General features: G+C 43.6%; 2 protein-coding genes across 3 annotated transcripts; both read right to left on the minus strand.

The window, feature by feature from the left end:
* Positions 1-2,388: 2,388 nt before the first annotated feature.
* Positions 2,389-5,078, minus strand: lyz (lysozyme). The gene is made up of 4 exons (NM_001032742.1): positions 4,952-5,078; positions 3,744-3,902; positions 2,551-2,629; positions 2,389-2,455 (listed from the first exon to the last, which is right to left on the minus strand). The coding sequence occupies exons 1-4, from the start codon at positions 5,076-5,078 to the stop codon at positions 2,389-2,391; spliced, it is 432 nt and encodes a 143-aa protein (NP_001027914.1).
* Positions 5,079-17,922: 12,844 nt separating this feature from the next.
* On the minus strand, positions 17,923-24,538 carry mbd2 (methyl-CpG binding domain protein 2). Of its 2 annotated transcripts, none has more exons than XM_003965067.3 (7): positions 24,398-24,538; positions 23,040-23,199; positions 22,664-22,804; positions 22,182-22,272; positions 21,920-22,097; positions 21,560-21,693; positions 17,923-18,399 (listed from the first exon to the last, which is right to left on the minus strand). In XM_003965067.3, the coding sequence occupies exons 1-6, from the start codon at positions 24,505-24,507 to the stop codon at positions 21,576-21,578; spliced, it is 798 nt and encodes a 265-aa protein (XP_003965116.1). In that variant the 5' UTR covers positions 24,508-24,538; the 3' UTR covers positions 17,923-18,399; positions 21,560-21,575. The 2 variants fall into 2 exon arrangements, with proteins under 2 accessions (XP_003965116.1, XP_011602696.1); XM_011604394.2 differs by lacking the exon at positions 17,923-18,399 and adding an exon at positions 19,090-19,713.
* Between the last annotated feature and the right edge of the window lie 108 nt (positions 24,539-24,646).

Raw genomic sequence — 24,646 nt, forward strand, 5'->3', positions numbered from 1 at the left:
AATAAAAGGGATTAGACCTAACATAGATCAAGAAATGTGCTAAAAATTACACAAGGAATGAAGCTAAAATGAGGGGTCAAAAACCCAAAATGAGGGCAGAGAATGTTGAGACAGCAAAGTTAAACGTGCTGCTGCACCATTGGACCAAATTTTGATTTAAAAGCAGGAGCCTGATTACACTCAATACAAAGAGCGATTCTTAAATTTACACTATGGATCGTGCAGAAAGGCCCCCGGACTGCTCAGCTAAGCAGCAACTTCCTGTTTGCAGGACTGGAAAAATAACAGGACAAAAAGATGTGATTTCTTGAACACAGCTGTAGGAGACGTTAACTGAATTTAAGCTGTTTAACTGCTGCCTGGCCAATAAAAAAGCGAGCAGGCCAGAAGCTCCTGTTGGATAATTACTGATGGTTTGATGATCTTTCAACTGGCATCAAGTTATTTAAGCCCAACTGATGCAACGAGCGGCTTCTCATTTCTTAAACAACCGTGTCAAAGACTCATTTTGTGGTCCCAGAGAAGCTAATCAGTTTGTGAAGGAGCAAATTATTGTCCTTCATCCAGGAGAGGAAACATCTAAGGAGATTAAAGAAACTACCAACACTGGGTCCAGAACCAGCCAACATTTTTTGGAAACTGGAAGAATAATGAGGACCCCCATCTTAGAGGAAAGGGAGAGGAGAGGAAAACAAATCCCGATTGAGTAAGAAGATTTGCACACACAGAAGTGAAAGAAGTGATGGGTCTGAACAGCTGTGAGCCTTCAGAAACCCACTAATCAGGGAGGCAGATGGGGGGAAAGGATTCAGTTTGCTCCGGAGCAATGGAAGAAGCTCATGTGGTCTCATGAGTCCAGATTTACCCAGAGTGATGGGGCATCAGGGCAGAAAGAAGTGATGCACTCAGACATGCACACAGAAGAACACAGAAGGTGCAGAGCGACCTTTAACAATGGTGTGAGTGGTGATCAGGCTGCAAGCAGCTAATCGTGGTTCACTGCTGCCGTCACCTGTTTGCTCATATTTCTTTGTGAAGGATTGTCCAACAGTGTTTTACTTTGCAGTGGATCTTTGAAATATATACAAAGTTTATGCCTCAAATAAACATTTACTCTACATAATAGACCATATAGCTTTATTTATTATTTATTATTTCATCCTTTAAGAGCATGTTCCTCTTTTACAATAGATATATTTCCTGATTAATTAGTGGCCATTTCTGCGAAGGTTCTCACAGATTTCTAACTTTAAGTTGCTGAGACTGAACCTAAATGGACTTTGGTTCATTTCTCAAAGATGTTTGAAATTTTTAAACCAGAAAATTTAACCAACAGTTTTTCCATGACGGGGGCCTTTTGCAAATGTAGGCATTATCCATGTGATAAATATGAAAATATATATTATTTTGGGGTGAAAGCTCAGTCTGTAGGGGGCTGGGTTCTTTGTTGAAAATGTTATGGTCCTGTGTTTGGTGGGTTGCTTTTGGCATTTGTTTTCATGTGTTTTTTCTGTGCTTTCCCTAGGGGGCGTGCTTGAGCCTCTCTTTTTGTTCAACCCCAGCCCCATTTTATCTGCCAGACCAAAGGGTGTGGCTGTCCGCAAAGGCCCTTCCTCTACAAGTGGACTCACAAAAATTGGCTCAGGGCTTCATTAGGCCCTTAGAGATGAAGTGGATTGGACCCCCCCCCCCCCCCCCCCCCCTTAAGTTGCCCTCTTCTCTCAAGATGCATACCACCTTCCATGTGACCCTGAAGCCACTTTCCTAGTCAGATGTGTTCCTGCTTCCAAGCCCCCCATGTTCTTGAGCCACACTGGCAACCACCACACCTACAGCTGATCAGGTCCTTTGAGCAGCTGACAACGGCTCACCAGCATCAGATCGTTTCCATCTCTACCAGCGGTTTCATTAGACTGAAAATGTTACTGTTCATTTCAATTAACTCCTGCTTGTTTTTTCTTCCTTTCCTGCCAAGGTCACCACATCTCCCCATGGAAGAACACCATTTTCGTTTTTGCTTCTTTGGCTCGCTGGTCTTCACAGCTCATTTGAGTCACACCTGCACCTTTTTGCTCTTCTGTGTAAATAAACTTTTTACCCCGTGTTCTGTCTCCTTTCTGCATTTCCAGGTCCCATCTTGTGTTTTTGATTGAATCCTAACTGAAAATCTCTTGTAGCCAAAACTTGGGAGGTGTTCTGGTCGTAGTCGCAGTACCCTTGAGCATGCTAAAAGTGTTGAAATCAAAGGAGATGATTTTAACTGTAACATCTTTAATGGGATGTTTATTAGGTGTGCAGGGATTTCCTGGGCAAAACAGGTTTAAACCACTTCAGGAGAAGACAGGAGAAGGTTACTGTGCTGGCACCAGTTGAGTTCTCCTGCACTGATCAAAGACCACATCCTGCAATGTAGGCACTCAGATCACGGTTTTGGCAGTGTCGATTCCAGGCAACCCTGCAGTCAACAAGACAGATATAAATCATCCCTCCAAAATGTCATAGTTTGTGTAATGAATTTATCTCTGCATCAGCCACAAGATCAGATTTTACCAGGCCCGGATGCCTTGAGGGTCACTGACAACACGTTTTGCACAATTGATCGCCACGGTGACATCATCAGTCTGAAGTGCTGTCAAGGCACAAAAGCAGAGTTTATGACAGAAACTTTGACACAAGGGTACTAAAAGTCTGTTAGGTCTCCTGAGATATCTATCTATCTATCTATCTATCTATCTATCTATCTATCTATCTATCTATCTATCTATCTATCTATCTATCTATCTATCTATCTATCTATCTATCTATCTATCTATCTATCTATCTATCTATCTATCTATCTATCCATCCATCCATCCATCCATCCATCCATCCATCCATCCCTCTGTCGGTCCATACGTCCGTCTGTCTGTCTGTCTGGCTACATGACTGTTTTTTTATGTGAGCAATGTCTTTTTGAGTGAGCTGTTTGCTAAAGTTTTCTAATTAAACTGAAAATGGGTGTAAATATAAGCAGTGCATGTTGCCCCTCTTTGCTTGTTGGGACCTAAACTCAGGACGGTGGTATGCAGAAGCATCCATCGTGAACCTTATCTAGGTAGGAAATGTCTTCACGTTGCCAAGAGGCTAAACAGAAGTATCACCAGGCATTAAGGAATTCATCATCTTTTTGATGCACTTATTGATCTTTTCTGTTGGATCCTGAATATTGGCTGTGATACTCGTGAGTCTTCGGTCCTCCCTCTTACCATTTCCTTGTTGCCGAAAGGTGCTGTACTTGGGGTGGAATCCCCAATGAATTGAGAGGAAACTGCTTGTTCTTATAACAGTGACCTGTATCTCCACCTTTTGCCATTTTATTTTACCAGTATCATATCTAATGACAGGCAAGTCAAAGGTTTTTATTACATGGGCACTGGTTCCTTCCTTTCAGTAGCTATGTTCTTGATACCTGTAATGTTCCCATCGTGCAGTCTATCTCCTTCAGTCCTGACCACCTGTCCTCTCTTTGTTACCATTCTAACACACTTGTTAAGAACAAATAGCATTCCATTATAATTGCTGTAGACTGTGGCGGTGAGGCACAGATAAACAGTGTAATAAGATTATTGGACCCCAGGCGAGAGTAGTGATGGGAAAGTTGGCAAGAAGTCCTCCCTAATAATGTCCTATTGATTAACAAAAGCCATTGATGCCTGTAGGTGTGTTGGAAGAGTTTGTGTGTGTTACGTTAAGTCAAGACTGACCACTACACTTGATGTTGCATGCATTGCGCGTCGGGATGCGATCATCGTTGCACCACCAGCGGCTATTGATCTGAAAGATGCCATAGTCAGTGGAACCATCGGTGTTGTGGTTGATCGCATTGGTGTTGTATTGTGACTCCCACTTGGACAGACAGACCCCTGCAGAGAAAGAAACAGTAGACCCACATTTTAGGGTAAGTATACCTACGGCATGCAGTATCGTCCATTGTGTTCGACAGTTCTATTAGGGACTTTTTGTTTGAACCATTCACCAACCAGGTTGTTATGAATGACGGGTGTACCATTTTTTGTACAAACTAGACAGCATTGATGAATACAAATGGAGCCTTTTATTACCCTCAGAGGATTGTCAAGATTAGTGTTCTATATTAAAAGTGTCTAAGAGTATTTTAAGGCTGTAAATCAGTGGGTCTGGTTCAAGTTTGGACCTTTAGCCTGAGCATTTGTTTGACCATTTCTCTGTGCGCTGTTCATTTGGTCAATGCTCCCCTGTGGAAATGGTCAGAAATAAAAGCAATGATATTTGATTTTATTTCAATAACATTTTTATTAGTGGCACTAGTAGTAGCACAGGTAGTATTAGTAGTGGTATTAGTACATATTATTATTTTTACTATCTACATTTCCCAATCAGGGAATTTTCAGGATTTATATTTACTGTCAGATGATGCCACTTCAGATAAAGTGGTTAATTCATTAAAAAAAAGAAAAATGAATACTGGTCAAAAACATGAGCTTTCTGGGGTTCTTTGGTTCTTGAGTGGACCAGGAGAAGAGCTTTTTGCTCTTTGGCAGAACTTTCTTTGACTAAGGGAGAGTGAAAGTGATGAAGCAAATGTCTTAAAATGAGACAACTTCACTTCAACAATGATTATTTAATATAGAAACACAATTAAAAGGGTGAGTTGGAAAAAAAGAGGATGAAGAAATCATATTAGAAGTTAAAGCTGGCAAAATGACCCACTTGCAGCCAGCATAAAGGAAGTTGTGTCTCACATTTAAAGTCATTTTAAAGTGAAGGAGCTGAGGGCTGTATGTTGGTCAGTCATTGATATTCACACTTGTTGAGGAACAAAAATTTAACAGTAAAACTGTAAAGTAAACAGTAAAAACAAAGAATAACACAAGATGTAGAATTTTAAATGTAACGTTAAACAGCATTAAACAGTATTGGCCAACAAACTCACAGTCAGCCAGGCTAATTCCACGATAGCCGTCCATCCCGCGTGCCTTCAGCACTCGAGCCCATTCACAGCGCTGGAAGACTTTAGCGTTGGCCAAAGCCAAAAGAAGCAGAAACACTGGAATCTTCATAGTAAAAGAATGTTTCCCTGCAGCTGCTAAGATGTTTCTTATAGACCCCAAACTTTCTGCAACTGTTTATAGGTGCTGTTCATGGAGATTTATGCAAATGCAGGTTTGTTGATTTGAACTTTCTGCTTTATCAGACTGATAAGCAGAAATCTAAACTGTTGGGTAATAAACTAACAACCACAGATGTGATCCCAGATTATCTCAAACCATTGCCCTTTAGTCCTCCATTATCTGGGTGAATAAAATAGGCACACTTGGTTCTTTGCAATAGAAAGTTACATTATTTATCACAACTTGTAATAGTAACAAAATATGTTTATTTTTGGATAGGTTTTAAAATTCTGTCCCAAACTCTAAAATCTGTCTATTTAGCATCCTTCTACAAGTGAGTCCCTCAACCAGAAGTTGGAACACAATGTTCTGGTCAACAGGATCAAAGGCCTTTGAAAAATCAATAAAAGTGATGCACAATGTTGTTTCTTGTGCCACAGAAATGGCATGTGCTACCTTTGTTGCAGCAGCGATTTAAGCACTGCTTTACCTGCTCAATCATAAGAGATGTAAGATTTTTAGCTAGTGCCAATAAATTGGGTGTTGGTCTATAAAATGGCTGCATCACTCCCTTTATATACAGGATTTACAAAAAACTAGACTCCCAAACAATATTCGGATTTGAAAGACGAGCGTTTGTTTCTTAATTGTCTGTAAAGAAGCCAATCAGAGGGCACATCTACCCTCTTACCCTGTTTCGCTGTCTGTTTACCATCTCCATAAGACCATCCTTCAAGTATGTCCAAGGTTTTACATCAGAGATCAGGACAATTCTTTTCCAATCAAAGTTAGACAAATCATAGTGACGGGCTGGTTCGCTAAAGTGTTTAAGTTCCCTCAAATGCTACATTAAGACTAGAATTGACTTCAAATGCAAAAATTGACGGACACATACAGTTGGGAGAGAAAAACAGAAAACACAGACTTCCAGCAGACTTCCCCCTCCCCAAACACTTCCTCCAGCTCTTCGGGGATTATTCCAAGGCGTTCCGAGGCCAGCTGAGAGACGTAGTCTCTTCAGTGTGTCAGAGAAGAGAGAATATAGCTCAAACTCTTCTTTAGTGTCCTGAAGCAGCTTCTGAGCTCTCAGTGACCAGATCTTGGTTTTCATTCTGCCCAGAGACAAAGTAATACTGAAAAGACAAACAGGCTAGATGATTCTGTTGGGTCCAAGGTTAGCATCTTCTGTTTGGGCTAGCTAGCTAAAGACAGACTGGCTCCATCCATGGATGATGCTAGCCAGGAACCTTCCATCTGCCTGATGAACCTCTGGGTATGACTGCCTCACCAGAACTGGTGCTGGTGCTGCATGATGACCTGTTGCGGTGTTGTTGTCACTTCCCCTCATTTCAACACAAGTCTCAACCTGAGTCTCCTGTGTGTAACTTCCACAACCTCCAGAATGTCCACAACAATAAGGGGTAGGACCGTAAAAAAAGATTTCCCTTCTCCCTGCCCTTTTTTATTGAATATTTAATTTTACTTTGTTAGATTTTTCTTTATTTGTGAAAATTGAATAAATAAATCAAATCATTTTATTTATTCAAACATCTTTTTACCGCTTGTAGACTAAGAAACCATAGGAGTCAGGTTGGTGTAGACTAGAGCCAATCCATCAGATGTCCATCACTTGTATTAGGTAGATCTTCCTACCGATCCCTCTCCTCCTCCTCCATGGCATCATCTTACAGCAGTAAAGTCTGAAAACGTGCACTGCCATCTCCTTCAATTCTCAGACATTTTATCATACCAAGCTGTAATCACCCTCATGATGCAGCTACAGGATTTACTGCTCCACGTCTTCAATCCCTCACTCCTCATCAGAACACCCTTACTCACTTTCCTCTTCTCTCCCAGCCTCATCCCAGCCCTGAGGCACAGGCAGGGATCCCAATTAATCATCTGGAGGAGTGAGGACATGTCGATCAATTAAGATGTAGGAGGGGAGAGATGATAAAGCATCTGTCCCAGTCTGAGAGGGGCTGGTATGATGAGACACTGACATGACGGGAGTGTAAACTGTGTCGTTGCTGTTAAATGAAGAGATTGATCCATAATCAAATCTAGGTTTGATTGGTTTTGTTTATTTTCAAGGTTTTTACACTCAGCTCTAGCATCACCTCAGAGATGTCGATGATAAACTCTAGCAGTCAAACTAACATTTCTACTTAACTACTAATAATTATCATATTTTTATAATAAAGGTTGTTTAATATTAGTATTTAAAACTCTACTTACTGCATGAAAGAGGTGATCATTAATATCATTGTGAATCTGAAGGCCTCACAGTCATCATGCAGATGTTTAATGATAAAAATGTGAAACCAACAATTCAACCTTTCTAACATTTAAAATTAAACCCACTGACTGAGCAGGTAATAGCACATGTGACAAGCTGTTAGGTTCAAACTGTTCATATAACAATGCTGTAACTACTTATTATCCTTCCTGACCAGAACCCTGACCTACTTTAGCTGATGTTTTGATCACCTCGGGATAGCAGGGGACAACCTGAACATCCTGTGACACTCCATCCCCCATTTTCTTATATGTTCCTTTTGTATATCATGCTTTATTTTATCATGTGATGCTTACGCTTTATCATATGACGCTTACACTTCCGCTTATTGTAATCTTACATGTTTGTGTGCTAGTATAAGAATAAACCTCACCAGGGCCCACACTTGTAGCCCACACTGCAGACGTGTGGTTTCCCTTGCAGCAAGTAAACTGAAGCTTCCGTCTCATTCCTCTGATGGCAACAGCACGGGAAGAAAACTGATCACTTTCTCCCCAACACAAGCCATGAATGGGTAAATTACTCAACCTTGAGACGTTACACTGACCTCTGCTGGAGAGGTTCAAGGCTGCGTGTGCGCGCGCACACGTGCACACGAACATTGAGGTACATTTGAGGCTCAATGAATAAGGCTGATTAGCAGTTTTTGGATTTAGTTAAGTTCCTTTACTTTTCTGACAATCTCTGCACATTTCAAACCCACTCCTGGTGTCTCCAAACATGAAGCTTCTCCTGCTGGTTTAAACAGATAAGGGCACAGCTTCTGCTGGTTCAGCCATTACGCCAGTAGGGCTTCTCTCCTATGCAGTGGTGGACCAGTCAAGCAGAATCCCTTCCCCCTTGCCACAAGAGCATCTCTGTCCAGTTTCCAAAAGGGTCCCATGGGAAACGTGAGATCTTCGGTTCCGGAACTTTCAGTTAGTATTTCTTTTGTCCTGCATGTCATTAATGAAGTCGTTATTACATGAGGAGGATGGAGGAAGAGTTGATGGTGCTGCTTGGGCTGATGTGAAGAGCTGACCCTCTGCAGGTGTGTCCAGTGGTCTGTTGGATCCAGCAGTGTTGGAGCAGGGTCACTGTTGCCTGATGCAGCAGCTGTTTCACACCTCTAAGGACAGAGGTCTCATGTCTGTCCACCCCCATTGACGGCCTCCCAAGTTCCCGTTAGTGTCCACCTCCTGCTGGTTTGGACTACTTTTGTACATCATGTCACATATGTGAGCATCACAAGCTAAAGAGCATGTTACTGTCAGAGCAGCATTTGTCCAGAGAACTTCACAGAACAGGTTCTGGTTGTGGTTAGTTAATGTGAGCTAGTTCTTTAAAGCCGCTACAACTCAGTAAGAGTGTGCATGTGGACCTCAGACAGTCCTCCCAGAAGAAAAAAAATCAGAAGAGTCCTGTAGCCACTCATTCAATATGAAATCATGGTTAGAAAACCATTTATTTAACTGGGACTGTGTTTGGTTTCCAACACAAATCAGCATCTCCATGAATTCAATGGACAGAAGTATGAAATGATGCAGTGTCTCTAACAAGATGCCGATCAAATGAGGGATGTTGCTCCTCCAAGTTGCAGGTCCCTCTAAGTCAGAGTTTGGGGCTCTATCTAGCATCATCACAGACAATGAGGGCACCCTTTTAGTGAGTGTGCATCTACACTCATGGGCGTACAATCACAACACCTGCAGAACCAGTAGGGCTGTGCAGCACTGGGAAGCCCAAAGGACAGGAAATAATGGAAAATCAAGGTGAAACAGAGATGTTCTGCTGTTTCCCAGGCAACTGGAATCAGCTACAGGCATCAGGCTTCTAGGGGAAGCTGTAGTAGTAGCAGTAGTAGCAGCAACAGCAGCAGCATCAGTAGTTGCAACAGTAGCAGCAGTAGTAGTAGTTGCAGCAGCTGTAACAGCAGCAGCAGAAGTAGCAGCAACAGCAGCTGTAGCAGCAGCAGCAGAAATAGCAGCAGCATCAGTAGTTGCAACAGTAGCAGCAGTAGTAGTAGTAGCAGCAGCAGCATCAGTAGTTGCAGCAGTAGCAGCAGTAGTAGTAGTAGCAGCAGCTGTAGCAGTAGCAGCAGCAGAAGTAGCAACAGCAGCAGCAGTAATATCAGCAGCAACAGTACTAGCAGCAACAGTAGTAGCAGCAGCAGCATCAGTAGTTGCAGCAGTATCAGCAGCAGTAGTAGTAGCAGCTGTAGCAGCAGTAACAGCAGCAGCAGAAGTAGCAGCAACAGCATCAGTAGTTGCAACAGTAGCAGCAGTAGTAGTAGCAGCAGCAGCAGAAGTAGCAACAGCAGCAGTAGTAGCAGCAGCAGCATCAGTAGTTGCAACAGTAGCAGCAGTAGTAGTAGCAGCAGCAGCAGAAGTAGCAACAGCAGCAGCAGTAGTAGCAGCAGCAGCATCAGTAGTGGCAGCAGCAGCAGCAACAGCAGCAGCAGCAGCAGCAGCAGCAGTAGTGGCAGCAGTAGTAGTAGCAGCAGCAACAGTAGTAGCAGCAGCAGCAGCAACAGCAGTAGCAGTAGCAGCAGCAGCAGCAGCAGCAGCAGTAGCAGCAACAGCAACAGTAGTAGTAGCAGCAGCAGTAACGGAGGAAGAGGTGGAAAACATTCTTGCAGTGTTTTCCAGGTGTTTGGACTCATTTCTGCATCCGTCCGTTCGGCTGTTGAGGTCAGAGACCTGACAACAACCTTATAAACACTCATTTCCTTTGATCAAAACTTCCTCCGCTCCAAACACACGCAGCCCCACAGTTGTGAGTGTGAATGCTAATTCTGGGGCAGGTGCCCGCAAGTCTTGAGCTGAATACATATCAGATCATTTGTATTTGAAATAATATTTCTTCCTGGTGTTGTGATCCAAGGATCCAATTTATGACCCAAGCTGATCTCCACCGTTCGGTTCATTTTAATGCTGAGAAAAGATTCTGCAGCAAATTTTGTGGTCATAAATAGTTTGCAAATACACAATTTAGCCCAACTATAGGCAACAGGAGGAGCTGCTCTTTTTCTGTTTTCCTGTTTTACACGTATGCCTTTGGTTGAAGTTGTTTTTTATAAAAAAGTTCAGTTTGTCTCATATCTCATTGTTCAGCATTCTAGTTTATTCCCAGTTGTTTTCCACCTCTGGGTGATGCTCACACATGACTTATCGGATACATAAACTGGATTTCCTATCAGGGGATATGTTCTGTAAATGCACACTGCCAGGTGTTTTTATTTATTCAGATCATGTTGAAAAAACATGCAGAAAAATCCCAAACCTGCCTCCTCGGTGCTGCCCCCTGTTGGACAGTTGAGTGTGATGCAGCCGAACTGAGCTGGCTGCCTGAACCAGCATGAGGGAGGAAGGTTGAGACAGGAGCTTCGCATTAATCTTCATTAAGAGTTTGGACAATGTGGCAACAGTCAGCATCCCAACGCTGTGTGTGTGTGTGTGTGTGTGTGTGTGTGTGTGTGTGTGTGTGTGTGTGTGTGTGTGTGTGTGTGTGTGCGTGTGTGCGTGTGTGCGTGTGTGCGTGTGTGTGTGGTCTGTTGGTAGCAATCAAACACACACCCAGTCCTCCAATCCAGTTCAGTTCTGCCCCCCCTCAATCTCTCTGAGGAGCTATTCATGACACTGTGTGTGTGCGTGTGTGTGTGTGTGTGTGTGCGTGTGTGTGTGTGTGTGTGTGTGTGTGTGTGTGTGTGTGTGTGTGTGAGCACAAAGCTGTTTCCTACTGTCACTTTGATGCTCTCCTCTTAGCTCTCTTGGTGATCTGGAGTCCACCTAAATAATGTCATTTACATTATACAATTAATTCATCTGTAAATGAAGGTCTGAGCTGCAGCTTGAGCTCTTGTTAACATTGACGATGCAATAATTATCAAGGTCGATCTAATGGACTTTTTTGTGTTGCCTTCAGCCCTTTTCCCCAGGCACCTCTGTCCTAACCTAGCTGCAGTTCCATAATTTAGTTCATAATTATATTTATTCCATAAATAATATATTTTAAAAGGACACCACTAAAGCATGAAACAGGGAATAACAGGGAAATGAAACAAGAGTTCTGACTGAAAATAAGGACTGTGTAGCGTTTAAAAGAGCCTTGTTCACGTTATGTAATGAATAATCCCCTTTTTGGTGTATTTCCTATTTCACTGTGTTATGGCATCGAACCATCTGCATATTGTGCAATGAAAACTAAATAAGGAAGTCAAGAACTGGAACCAACCTTCACAATAAAAGATGTACGTTTTGAAGCAAAATAAATGAAAATGCACCACAAAATCATCAACATCACTCATAAATGATAATAATATTTTGGCTATGGTGATATTTTAGCTATAGTAGCACAACTGAGAAGGATTCTCGGGGAGTTTCGCAATCAGAGCAATGATCTAGTGTCTGATACAACCAAATCTGTCTCTAGGAGCTTTGAAGGAACCCACACACACCCCCTCCAACAAGCTACAGTGGCAGGAAGAGAAAGAAACCTTAGTTAGTAGAGGTAAAGCATGTGAAATCTGTTACAATGAGCAAAAAGATGCTTAGAAATTAGAACAATAATTCAGTCACTGTCTAGTGGGACCTGGAGTCTGCTGCGTTGAGGTAAAGACTGACAGCAGGTTCCAGGCTACAGCCCTCAGACCACTGAAGTTCATGTCGTGGTCCTGGTCTTCTGTGGTTCCGGTGTTGTCCCTCTCCTTTTGTCCCCATTAGGCTCACCTGGGCAGGTGATTGGTGGAACACCTGAACCAGCTGCAACAGTCAGCTCTCCTTAAAGGACTGCCCCCAAGCTGCCCCCTCAGGGCAAGATAATTCCACATTAGTGTGAGCCAGCCCCAGAGCAGCATCTCCTGTTAGGTCTCTGTGTGTTTTCTCTATTGAGGGTCAATGCGTTCATCTCCTGTTTTCTCTCTCTTCCCTCCATGAGAACCACTGTCATAGCTATTTGGATTTCTTCTCTTGACCCTGGAGTTTTGGAGTTTTTCATTTTACATTTATTTCAGCCCGTGAACTTACCTCACTGATGAGTTTTATTTTTTCAAATGGACTCAACCAACCACCAGAACATGAGGGAAACTATAATGGAGAACACATCATGGCTCAGGGCCTTTCAGGATGTCCCTGGCTACTGACAGGCTGACGTCCGCCACTGTCCTGCCCTGGTGTCCGGCACTTTGGACATCCTTTAGGTCTGGTCAGCAGCAGAGCTCAGTGCTGGAAGAAGACTTTCCAGCTCAGCTGTCATGACTGAACACAAGGAAGATGACAGATGTATTTAACAAAGCACTGCTCCTGCATTCATGTAATCCGGAAATAAACATCCTGAATTATTAACATCTTTGTTAGTAGCTAAAAATGATGTAATGCTGTTAAAACAGTAGTCAGAAAATGCCTTGATTGCTGTTCAGGCCTGTTCAGAACAGCTGGCAGCGGTGTACACCGACATCTTCAGCTCCTCTCTCTTACAGTCCCACAGGCCTTGAAGTCATCTGTACCCACAGTGAATGATTTCAGACCTGTGGCTCTCACAGTCCTGATGCTTGGCTTCTACTTTGGGATTACAGCTCCATCTTCAACACAATCAAGACAATAAAGCTGAGCACAATGCCGGTAGACTCAGGTGTACCAACACCCAGGTGTGTTGCAGCAGCACGTGCCTTGATGACGACCAGAAGGCAGCAGCCCATCACACCCATTTTAAACTCTTTGTTGTTCCTTGTGCAGAGTTTAAGGTTCTTTTACCAATTTTTAAGTGTCTTAAAAGTCTTGGGTCTTATTGCTCTGACCTATATTTATAGTACGAACCCCCGTAGACCCTGAGGTCCTTTGCTTCCTGCCTATTAATTATTACACATTTGGACAAAAACCCACAGTTGCCTGCCAGAGAGTCTGAGGCCCACAGAGAGTCGAGGCTTCTTAAAAAAGGCCTCAAATCTAACCTAGTTAATCTAAATGAGCCTTTACATTTCTTAAATTATCAGTGGTGTTTTCATCAACATCATCATCATCATCATCATCCTCTTCCGCCGCTTATCCGGGGTCGGGTCGCGGGGGGATCCCCAGGCATTCCCAGACCAGCCGAGAGACATACTGTAATTTCCAGACTACAGAGCACACCTGATTAAAAGCCGCATAATCTAATTTTAGAAAGAAAATCAATTTTGTGCTTATACAAGCCGAACCGGATTTTAAGCCGCAGGTATCCCACATAGTAATATGAAAAATTAGATCAAAAACATTCAGTACCGGTAGATGTTTTTATTACCGTAAGAGACGAGTCACTGACAAGAGACAAACAGACAGGTCAGAAACAACAGCCACTCTTTTCACTTGTATGTTTATACAGAGACCCTGACAGACCGGAGGCTCCACACCAAGGCACAGAGCCGTCCACGGGACAGCACCCCCAGCGGTAGACCGGAAACATCTCCCAGCCTGTATTGTAACGTGTCAATAAACTCTATTAACTGATGGTGTCTTCATTCTTAGTGTTCAGTTTTTAGATTGTCACATGGATCTTTTGACTCAGAAATATTAAATAAATGTTGTGTACAGATTCAGCATTGTTTTAGGAACATATTAACATCTCAACATCTACTATTTAAATTAGGTGCAGGTCAGCTGATACAACATGTGTTACATCAGCAACAGCTGCCAGAATCATTAAATACAGTCTCACAAACTCCTTGGGTCTCTCATCATCGTGGACTTTGTTGCTAGTCTTCCCCCAACACAAGGTTAAGGTCGTGGATAGCTTCTCTAAGTCTGTACGTTGTGTTGCTCTGCTCACAGCATGTCTGACATCCCAGTGAGCCACAGTGAGCCTGTGGTTACCATCCACAGGCAACCAGTCAAATGGAAGGAGCCAACCTAGACCTGGAGGCAGCTCTTTGCTCTGTTGGTTCCATCATCCATCACCCTGGAGTTCACAGCTACATTGGATTGCTTGTCCAGTACCTCCACAGGTACCTTCCCTGCTCTGGAGGATGAGGCCCCCGTTCCCAGGCCACCTTTTAACCATGCAGGGAAAAGGTTTCAAAGAGCAACATTTGACAAATAAACACATTTTCCTTTCAGTTATGATGTGTGGACTCCACCAGTCACACTCCTATAACAACTATAATTCTTCCAGTCCAACAAGAACCTAATGTAGTAATTATTTAATATTTAAAAGAATTCCTAAATAATCCAGACATGGGTTAGGATCAGATGGTCCATGATTACATTAGAAACATAAACATCTTCCTCCAGAAATGAATGAACACAGTAAAAATTTCACCATTTCCAAATATCAAACACCGGTTGGAGAACATTGGTCCTCTCTCCCCTGCCTTCATCTCCATCTCTTCCACCACTCCTCCATCTCATCCACCCATCATCCTGTCGTCTTCCTCTCCACCACGTCCTTCGTCTCCACCTCTTAGCTTGTGTGGGTCTCAGCTAACTGGACACATAGATGAAAATAAAGCAACATACGTGATAATCCACTAAAATGTTCTTCTCAGCGGGAGTCAGCGGGATAAACGGGGTCCTCAGGGATGTATCTGGCCATGCTGTTGCCTGATTTAATTTGGGGTTCTGAGGGAGTTAGCAGAAACCGAGTTCACAAGTATGACAGGAAGATTTTTAGTGAGATTAGTGTTTGACATTCATTCATTTCATCTGCATATCGATAATGCTCCTTTTTATTTCAAGTATCCCCATTTTCTTTTACTTTTTGAGCTGATACTGTGGCATTGGCTGAGGATAAATCCAATAAGTTGGACCTTCTAACCACAGATCATTCATGTAAATATATTTTGACAAAAAATTATAATTGTGTGGGAAAAGTAGCATCAGTTTCTTGAGTTTTTTATGTAGGACATAATTTCCTCTCAAGAATAAGTCTTTTAACTACCGTTTATATTTTTTAATCATTCCACTTCATAGTGTTCAAACAAACAAACAAACTAAAAGTGATATTTTAAATTCAAAAAACACTAAGCTCTTAACAGTTATTTGGTATTCCCATGCTCGCTTTAAATTATGCAAAGTGATTCAAAATTCTTTGAAAGCAGCAGTTTGAAGTCTGATTACCAGGACTGGCATCGGTCAGAGATCTGTCATAACAATTAACTCATGGCCAGCAGCAGCTTCAGGCCACGAGCTTAACCTCAACTGCTCCTTTGTGATGCGACACATGACATGATTAGTGCAGCTATGATGGACTGGAAGTGTGAATCTCTGGATGAGGGTTTGGAGGGGCATCAGAAAGCTGGCTTCATGCAGCCATTAGCTAATGCAAATTAGAGCAGAGCTGGCAGGATGCTGGGTCTCCAAGTGCTCACAAAGTCACACAACTGACACGTCCAACATCTGAGCCCAGAGCTGGTTTGTGCCAAATATCCGGCTTAAAAGAGAAGACTTAGATATTCTTGGAATTGTCAGAGCAGTCAAGATATAAATGAAAGTAATATAGAAGTTATGAGGTCACTTATGAGGTTCATCTCCTGCAGAATCAATAACTGATGTGACAGTTTGGACAAGCTGTCCATCTTATCTGTATTGACAATGATCTCTCTCTCTCCTCTCGTCTTTTTAACCGTGTTATCTCTTTCAGGGTCACGGGGAGGGGGCACGTATGGGCAAATGCAGGTCCACCAGTTCATCGCAGGGCCCTATGTGAACCTCCCCTACTACCAGAACACCTTCCATGTTTTGTCTGCACTGGGGGTCAAACCAAGAACCCTCCGCAGCTCAGCCTGTTGGGAACTGGGCTGAGCGGCCACCACCCACTCATAGCAAATAAGTTCACAAATTAGTTCTCTAGTGCTTGTTTGGTGAAGCAGTGGTAGAGTGAAAAACGTTGGATACTTCGATGTGAAGTCCAGGATATTATCTGTATCTTTAATCACCACACATCATGACCAAAATAAGCAACCATCATGGACATGAAAAGACCCCCTAAGTATGATCATTTGTCTGTCTATGATAATAACTGGAACTACAGAATTAGTAACAATAAGCTTTTTCAAAGAGGTAGGTTTTAAGCCTTGTGAATATATTAGTGATTATACACTTGTGATTATATTAGTGATAGCACTTAATTAATCAATCAATCAATCTTTATTTATATAGGTCTGTTACAATCAGAATTGTTTCAAGGCGCTTTCCAGAATCCCAGGCCCTAACCCCAGACAAGCAACAGTGGCAGGAAAAACTCCCCTTTAACAGGATAAGGAGAATAGGTAAAACACAGAAATACATTATAATAATTAAAATAAGCTGCCGGTAGAGTCGGGTTGGGTGGGTCAGCGGGGTCGGAGGTCAGGGAATATATTAGTGACAGCACTTGTGAATATAGTAGTGATTATGCACTTGTGATTATATTAGTGATAGCACTTGTGCTACACTAGGAATTATGCTTCTGCCAGACACAGCTGAGGCCTCAGCATAGAGAAGACAAGAGTTTTGTGTAGTCTGATAACTAAAGCTTGTACCAGAGATGTTACATCAAAGAGCCGTTTGGCCCCTCGCCTCCAAACCCAATCCTGCCCTCTGATTGGCTGAAACACCTTGTAGTGGTTTTCGGAGCAGGTAGGTTCATGCCCGTCTGTTTGTTTCTCAGAGTCTACACGGACAGTAGAGGGCGACAGTGAGCAGAGTCCTCTCACCTGTTACTGAGGACGGCCCCAGACACTGATCATCAACACGTTCCTCTCCTTTTGTCTCATCTGAGTCCTGACATGTGTGAGACTCCGGAGTCTTTGGTTAAAATGTCGCTACACATGTACAGTTCGAGCGTTTCAAAGATGTTCGTGTCTGCACAGGTTGAAACAGGCTGGGTTCATTAAGAAATCATGGTTTCGCATTTACTTTTTTGGTGGAGCATTTGTAAATTTGAATCTATTATTTACCTATATTTTTGAACCCTCCTCTTCTTTTCCTCATAATTTTTGGTAGTTTTTTGGGAAGGCATCATTTGACTTTTATCTGTTTATTTTATCCAGATGTGCTGTGACAAACCATACTTGAAGGCATCGTTTTGCTCCTCTTTGTCCCCAGAACTCATTTATTAGCTGAAAACAAGTCAGTTCGTGTGGATCTGATCCAGATCAAAGCTTTCTGCAGGCCTGAGTAACAGAAGAACGCCACTGTTGCTCTCCACAACCCTAATCCTCAAACCCACAACCTTCTTGCTGTGAGCCAGCGGTTGTAACCCCTCCACCACCGTGCTGCCAACAGCTGTCTCAGTTTTCAGGCTTTGCTCTCTACAACTGCTACATCTGAACTTATTCATGCTGATTTCATCCCAAGATCAATCAATCAATCAGACAAGAGTTTCTGACTGTCTTGGGTTTGTCTAATGACTGTCACGTGTAACATGTTCAACACTAAAACAATAGCATCTCATCAAGATGTTTCGCAGAAAGATTTGACTTTTTATCAATATTTTTGTTTATATTGCTGCACAAAGACAATATCAGAGAGATCAGCCTTTCATCATCAAATAAAAACAACCAGTATGTGTAAATATAATATTTCATTTATTGAAGTTCAGAAAATGTACACATTCTTTCAAGGTATAAAATTTTGCCTTATATAAGCAATTGTTACATTTCATAATTATTTAAATTATTATTGAAAACCCCTGAAGAACCTTCATGGAATCTGATGACAAAAACCACCAACATCAAAGAGCTCATTAGAGTTAAAGTTAGCAAAAGCCGCCCAGCAGTTTGCAATTTTTACTTTAATATTGTCGTTAAAACTCTCCCAATCATGTGTAAAAGTGAAACAGGAGCGAGGAGAGAGGAAGGCTTTGGTTGCACTGGTCATTGCATTGTTAGACGTTGCTGAGTATTGCTGCTGTCAGAGCTCCTGTTGATGCTTCACTGTCCACGTGGTGACGAAATCCTGAGAAGAGCTTTTAGAAGGCTGAGCATGGTCTGTTCACGTTCTGGCGGATGAGGAAGGGAAAACGGACACGGATGGACAGATGGACCTTGGACAGAGGGACAGAGGCACATTCGAACATTACAACTCGCTTTACATATTTACTGCTCATGCTACAAAGCTAGCAAATACTGGACAAGAGGTAAAACCTTTATAGCAAAGCTGGCCATCAGCAGCTCCTGTACAAGGATATTAGCATGCAGTGATCCAGGAACCCACTGGTCCACATCACCAGGATCTACCGCAGTGAAACCAGGAAGAAGTTCTCACTAGAAGGCATTCAACTACCAGAAGGAAGATAGCAGCAGTCCGGTACCCTGAGACACTAAGAGAATGGATGGAGGCCAAGCTCCAAGGCTTTCAGAACCATTATCCAAGATTAACAAACAGAAGATCCAAGAGAGGCCTTCAGATGAGGGGATGCAGCAAAGGATGAGAGTGAGATCTTGGTAGAAGGACAGACCCCAAAAATCCATCCCAAGACGGTAACATGGAAGGAAGCGGAGAAGCTCCAGGAACAGGAGGGATGTGAGGAGGAGCCAGGGGAGGTGTTGGGAGAGAACAAACAGACTCAAAACCACTTGTGAAATGAAAAAAACTGAGCAACAAACTTCCGCTTTAACATCTAAAAAGGAGAAAAAATGTCAACGCCTTCCTTCTCTGGTGATACAAAAATGATGTAAAATGTTTTCTCAAACCAAAATGAACATTTTATCAATTACTGAGATGCCAAAATAACTTTTTTTTGAGAATTTGAGATATGTTTATTTTAAAACAACAAACCCTGAGCCAGAGCAGAGTAGAACATTAGAATATTAACAGAATCTTCATCAAACAGCTTCTTTGCTCCGTGGCAGGAGGGAACATTAACATTTGTAATTACTACAGAAGCCTTCAGCCTAATAGTTAGCACCTCCATTAATCCCTGGACTCCTCATCCTCCCCCCAGCATTAATGAGGGAGGAGCAGCTCCTGGGTGGAACACTAAACATTTCATTTATGCACGAGACGCAATGAAGGACAATAGCATCTCCCCCTCTTATTCCTCCCCCTCCTTCCTCCTCTTCCTTGTCTAGCCCCCCACCACCACCATGAAGAAGAGGTTCTACATTAATAAAATAGTGCGGATAATGTGCTGGATATGAGAAGTCTTTTAAGCGTATGCACTCCAACGATGTGGTTGGGAATTGTTGCGGTGATGAATCCATCAGTCCAAAAAGGCTGTTTCATCATGTTGTTGTCAGTGTTTTAATGTCTCTGAGGGTCTGAATGCTCCTTTTCAGTTCCACATCTTCCTGTTTTATTCTCCTAATCCTCCATTAGTGCTTCATAATTACAAACCCCAGATAATCTGCTGTTCAATCTGGAACACACACACACACACACACACACACACACACACACAGACACTTATCAGCTATATGAATAACTTGGCAGAAGACAATTATCTGTGCCTGAACATTAATTAACAGCAGCGGAAAATGAGTCTGAAACAGCCCCTTTGGAAATTTCAATATATGGAGGAAATAATCACACACACACACCCACCCACACACCTAGACAAACACACACACACTTTTGTCTGGATCAGATAAAACTTGCAGTCTGAATATTTAAAGAGCCAAAGCATCCACGGAAGCTTCATCCTACTGGAATAAAAGGGCAGTGCTGGTTTAAATCCAGGGCTAAATAGATTCCAGCTTCTAGAAGACGGTGCAGTGGGGCTCCTTCATCAAGCTAACGAGTGTCCCACACGTCACTTTGAACAAAGCTGCACAAACCCAAAGGAGAATTCTGCCCCTGTGATGTGCTCTTCAAATCAGCATGATTCCAGGTACAACCATCACATCTTAGACGAAAACTTCCTTGTTTCCCCCGGTGTGGTTTATTTTACACCAGCATTCATCCTGGTGATTCCTCCTAGAAACATTATTTTGTGTCTTTATTAGGCTGCCCATCACAGATCTGGCATCCTGGCTAAAGTATTTAAAATGCAATAAATAGTTGTAAAGAGCAGCTGTAAAGAGCCTGCGTGTGCATGCACGCTCATTTCCCTCCGTCCAGCTGTAAACATCCTTGACTCTTTTCATCCAAATCACTCTCATTCAGCCAATCTGCATAAATCTACATTAATGGCTGATTTAGCCTCAAAGGACATCAAATGTGTTCTTACGAGCTCGTCTTGTGACTCAGAGGAAGAGACAACCACACTACTGAGGAGGGCCACTTTAAGGCAGGACGGGAACAACAAGCACTGATGACGTTTGGAGCTGCAGCTTTCAGATTTCAGCTTTTACACGATACATCCGTCAAGCTGCCACCAGAGGGTGATGAGACACCACTGCCCGAGGCTCTGCTCCTCAGCCTGTCTGGTGCTGCAGAAACATTAAAGACCTTTTCACCTGCTTACACACCCATCATGGGACTCTAGTCCAGGGGAAGCAACTCTGACTTCCTCTCCTAGCTTTTATTCTTAAAGGTTCTGTCTTTGTGGCACATTGCTGTCTGCTGACACAGCAGTGCTGCTCATTGTTTGGTCATTTAGAAACACTTACAGCTGTAGTTGTCATTGACAGCATCTCATGTTCACACTCATGGACTTTTATACTGTTACTGTTAGCAATTATTTTGCTTTTTCTTAAATCATCCTGTGCGATAAAGATAAAAAAATTACCGGTTAAACCAATTAAACGGGTTAGGGTTACGTAAAAAAGTGATTCGTAAACGTACATGTGCGTGCCGAACAAACGGCCTTCAAACACACAGCTAAACAGCTACTGTTAAAACTCATGAGGAATCAAAGTCTGCAGCGCTGCACCTTTGCCTTAATGCTTCTGAAGCCTGAAGCTTTGGACCTGCGTTCTGAAGCTAATCATTATTTGTTTTCAACTATCTGCAAACACTCATTTCTTTTGAATTATTTCAGCATAAACTAGAGCAGGGCAGTGACGGTCATGCAGTCATGTTGTCTGAACACTTACAAGGCATATCACAATGATTTGATCTCATTTTAATGCCGTCATTTGATTGATCGAAGCAGAACTATAGGTTTCCTGTGTTTCCTGAGCTTTCTGCACTGCCGCCTTCAGCCACCAGGGGTCGTGATCCGCCCTCATCAGCCTCAGTTTTACAGTATTTATTTTGAGATGCACCAATGATATTCTTGACTACCCAGAAGAGCCCTGCTCTTCATGAAGAACCCTCCTAACCTGGTTCGTGTGTTCATCAGGCCATCTGACCCTCAAGCAGTGCCTGAGTGTTTTCAGCCATCCTCGCCATGCTGTCAGCTGTCAGGGCCTCCTCCAAACTCCTCCTGGCCTGGTACACTTTCAGTTCCTGTTCCCTGCACACATCAGCAGAGAGGAGTCACACACATGGCATTAACAGTAATGGTATTACACATTAATAACAACAACTCCACCAATAACATGACATATTTCCTCAACTGATCTGACTGGACCACTTCAATAAAGAAAGGATAGCTCTTTAGAAAAGAAGGAGACCATCCATCCACCCATCCAACATCCACCCATCCATCCATCCACACACAGAGGATGTGTGTGTCTCACCGAATGTGCTCCTCAGTCACCGTGAAGGCCTTGCACAGTGGCTGGCATGTGTTTAGCCAGATGACTGGGTTCTTCTCAGCAGCAACTGAAGTCTGTCCTGTGACGGGTGCAGACGTCATGTGCAGAGCGCTGGCGATGGACGAGAGCAAAGTCTCATTGCTGATGTCTGGACCAACGCCTGCAGGAGACACAAGAAGGAGCCGAGTCAGACCTGCAGCAGCAGGCCTCTGGAGCTTCTGGAAGTGTCAGGATGGAGACTCACTCTGAAGTCCTTTCGGTAAGTCCATGGTCCGCAGGACTTGCTCTGTGACATCCAAGGAGTGCAGACCTTTTAAGCGCCTCTCCCAAAACAGCTGTGAGCACACAGAGCAGAGATTAGTTCAAACACATACACACTGACTTTTTAGCAATAAACTGATTTGTTTGGGTTTTGTGCTTCAAATTGGACCCTGGAGTTGACTGAAGAGGAGACAAAAGGAGCTTCTGGGAGCAGAGGTGCAGCCCATCGGCTCACATGAAGCTCAGACGAGATCAAGATGTTAGCCACAGCAAGTAGAGCTGTCAGCAGATGTTGTGCAGCTACTCTACGTGACCTGCTGTTCCCTACACATCCAATGTGTTTACATGGTGCATCAGCGCCACCTGCCGGCCGATTCCATCATGACTACATAGTGGTTCGTAACCGGCCTGATCACGTGGTCGAGCTTCACCCCTCCCCCCCCTTGACATGTGTGACTTTCTCACCTGTTTGGGCTGGTCAAAGGCTCTTTGGGAGTCCATCTTCACCTTGTTGCCCGGGTGACTCGTAACCTTGGTAACAGGCTGTTTAAAGATGGAGGCGGTCTGTCTAATTGGCAGAGCTGTGTTAAGGTCCGGTTTACCTCCCTGAGCGGGACAGAAAGAAGATGTGTGACGGTCTTTCCTTACTCTGCTGGGGTAAATGAGCCTGTGTGGATTAAGATGTTCTGATCGCTGCATTTACGTGATGTTTTACTCAGATTCAGGCGTATTTTATGCAGATTATATGTCCATGTACGCACAGCTTGTGTCTTCTTGTCTGTTCATTGTCTCTCTCACACACACACACACACACACACACACACACAGAGACCAGCGTCACCTTGGCCAGGCTGAGGGGATCATGTCTGAACCGCTGTTTGTTCTTCTGCAATTTCCCTGGCATCATTTTCCCTGTGCGGAAGTCGAAACATCCCAAATCCACTGCGTTTCCAAGGTAACGGGAAAGCTGAGGTTTACTCCTGAACTTCTTTCCTGAAGGGCTGAACAAATCATACCAGTCAGTCTTTATCTAGAGTTTAAGAAATTTAAAATATTTATCCAGCCATCCATCCTTCTTCCACTGCTTCTCCCTCAACAGGGTCATGGTGGCCTCCAGGTCCCGGACTCCCCGGACACCAAGGACACAAGCAGCTCCTCGCAGGGCTAACACACTCACATTCACACCTAGGGTCAATTTAAATTCAGCAAAATGAAAACTCTAACTTGCAGCTTTTTAATGGGTGGTCCTGGTAGATTACTGCAATCTGCCCCCTCACAGCTGGGAGCAGATCATGGCTCAACATGTCTGTGGAACATCTAAGCAAAGCTCCTGAGTATTTGGAAGGTGCAAAGATGGCAGCCGCTAGAGAGCATTAGCACTGTTGCAGTGAGTACGGTAAACGTGCTCTTCTTCCTAGAAACGATGACTCAGACAGTAAAACCCTGCGCTGATCTCTCGGGCTCTTCCGTGTTCAGGATGTGACAAGGCTCAAATGCTTCTGACTCTGAGCTGTTAATCTTATTGAGACACTGAGCAACAGGAAGTGAGATCAGCCTTTGAATACAGACGGCCGCTCTGCAGCATCAGCCTCACCACAGACGTGCACCTATAGCACGACATTTCCTCTACCCGGTCCAACAGAGGCAAAGATCTACAAAAGTGCAAGCTAATCACAAGCTAAAAGGAATGTGAAAGTATCTTAGGAAGAGGAAAGAAGGCAGCTAAGCAACCAGGCTTTACTGCCCTCTTGTTGTGGGCAGAACCCCCAGAGAACCAACTGTTGCTGCTACACAACCGGCTGCAGACTGATGCATCTGCAGTATCTACAGGCTCAGAGCTGTTCTGCTGACTGATGATTGACGGACCCAAGAACCCTTTCAAAGGAGTCATTTCAGCCAAAGGGGACTGTGTCCCAGAGGACAGTGTGTCCCCCCGGGTCCCTCGGGATCTTTATTTAAAGAGTCAGACAAGCTGAACTCTGCTGTTGCTCTGTAGTAATATCACTTTCTTCTCCAAAGACACATTAAAATAAGGTTATTTGCGTCCAGTTCCCATTCGTACCACCCAAGTTCAATCAACCGTGTCCCTGAGGCATCTTTACTGGTTTGAGACCGATGGGCTGCAGAAACCGTTCCCCTCTGTTCCCAGTCAGTGTTGGTGCTGGTGTACAGGTCATAGTGGGCCAACAAGTGTTCTACCTGTAGTAGTAGACGTCGCTCTTTCCAGCACTGAGTCCGGACTTCCTGATCACTTCTTCTTTCTTCCAACCGGGCGGCAGAGCGGGACAGTCCGACTTCTTTCTCTCCATCACTTTACACTTATCGAGACCGGGTCAGGGGGCGCGGATCCGTTCTAAGGCTGACTGGTAACCGCGGCGCACAGCCAGCAGAGCCCGGTGGATCAGAGTGGCGGGGCGGTCTGGGAGGACCGACCGACCGACCGACGAC

The sequence above is a fragment of the Takifugu rubripes genome, chromosome 6, assembly GCF_901000725.2.
Source record: "Takifugu rubripes chromosome 6, fTakRub1.2, whole genome shotgun sequence".
In the NCBI taxonomy this organism is placed as follows: Eukaryota; Metazoa; Chordata; class Actinopteri; order Tetraodontiformes; family Tetraodontidae; genus Takifugu; species Takifugu rubripes.

What these genes read in the sequence shown, in the direction of transcription:
- lyz (NM_001032742.1), bottom strand. Translation starts at nt 5,078, where the DNA reads ATGAAGATTCCAGTGTTTCTGCTTCTTTTGGCTTTGGCCAACGCTAAA. An exon ending in TGGAATTAGCCTGGCTGACT is followed by an intron (nt 3,903 to 4,951) that starts GTGAGTTTGTTG and finishes CTTTCTCTGCAG; the next exon opens with GGGTCTGTCTGTCCAAGTGG. An exon ending in ATGCAACATCAAGTGTAGTG is followed by an intron (nt 2,630 to 3,743) that starts GTCAGTCTTGAC and finishes GTGCCTTGACAG; the next exon opens with CACTTCAGACTGATGATGTC.
- mbd2 (XM_003965067.3), bottom strand. Translation starts at nt 24,507, where the DNA reads ATGGAGAGAAAGAAGTCGGACTGTCCCGCTCTGCCGCCCGGTTGGAAG. An exon ending in CTTACCGAAAGGACTTCAGA is followed by an intron (nt 22,098 to 22,181) that starts GTGAGTCTCCAT and finishes TGTCTCCTGCAG; the next exon opens with GCGTTGGTCCAGACATCAGC. An exon ending in GTGACTGAGGAGCACATTCG is followed by an intron (nt 21,694 to 21,919) that starts GTGAGACACACA and finishes TGATGTGTGCAG; the next exon opens with GGAACAGGAACTGAAAGTGT.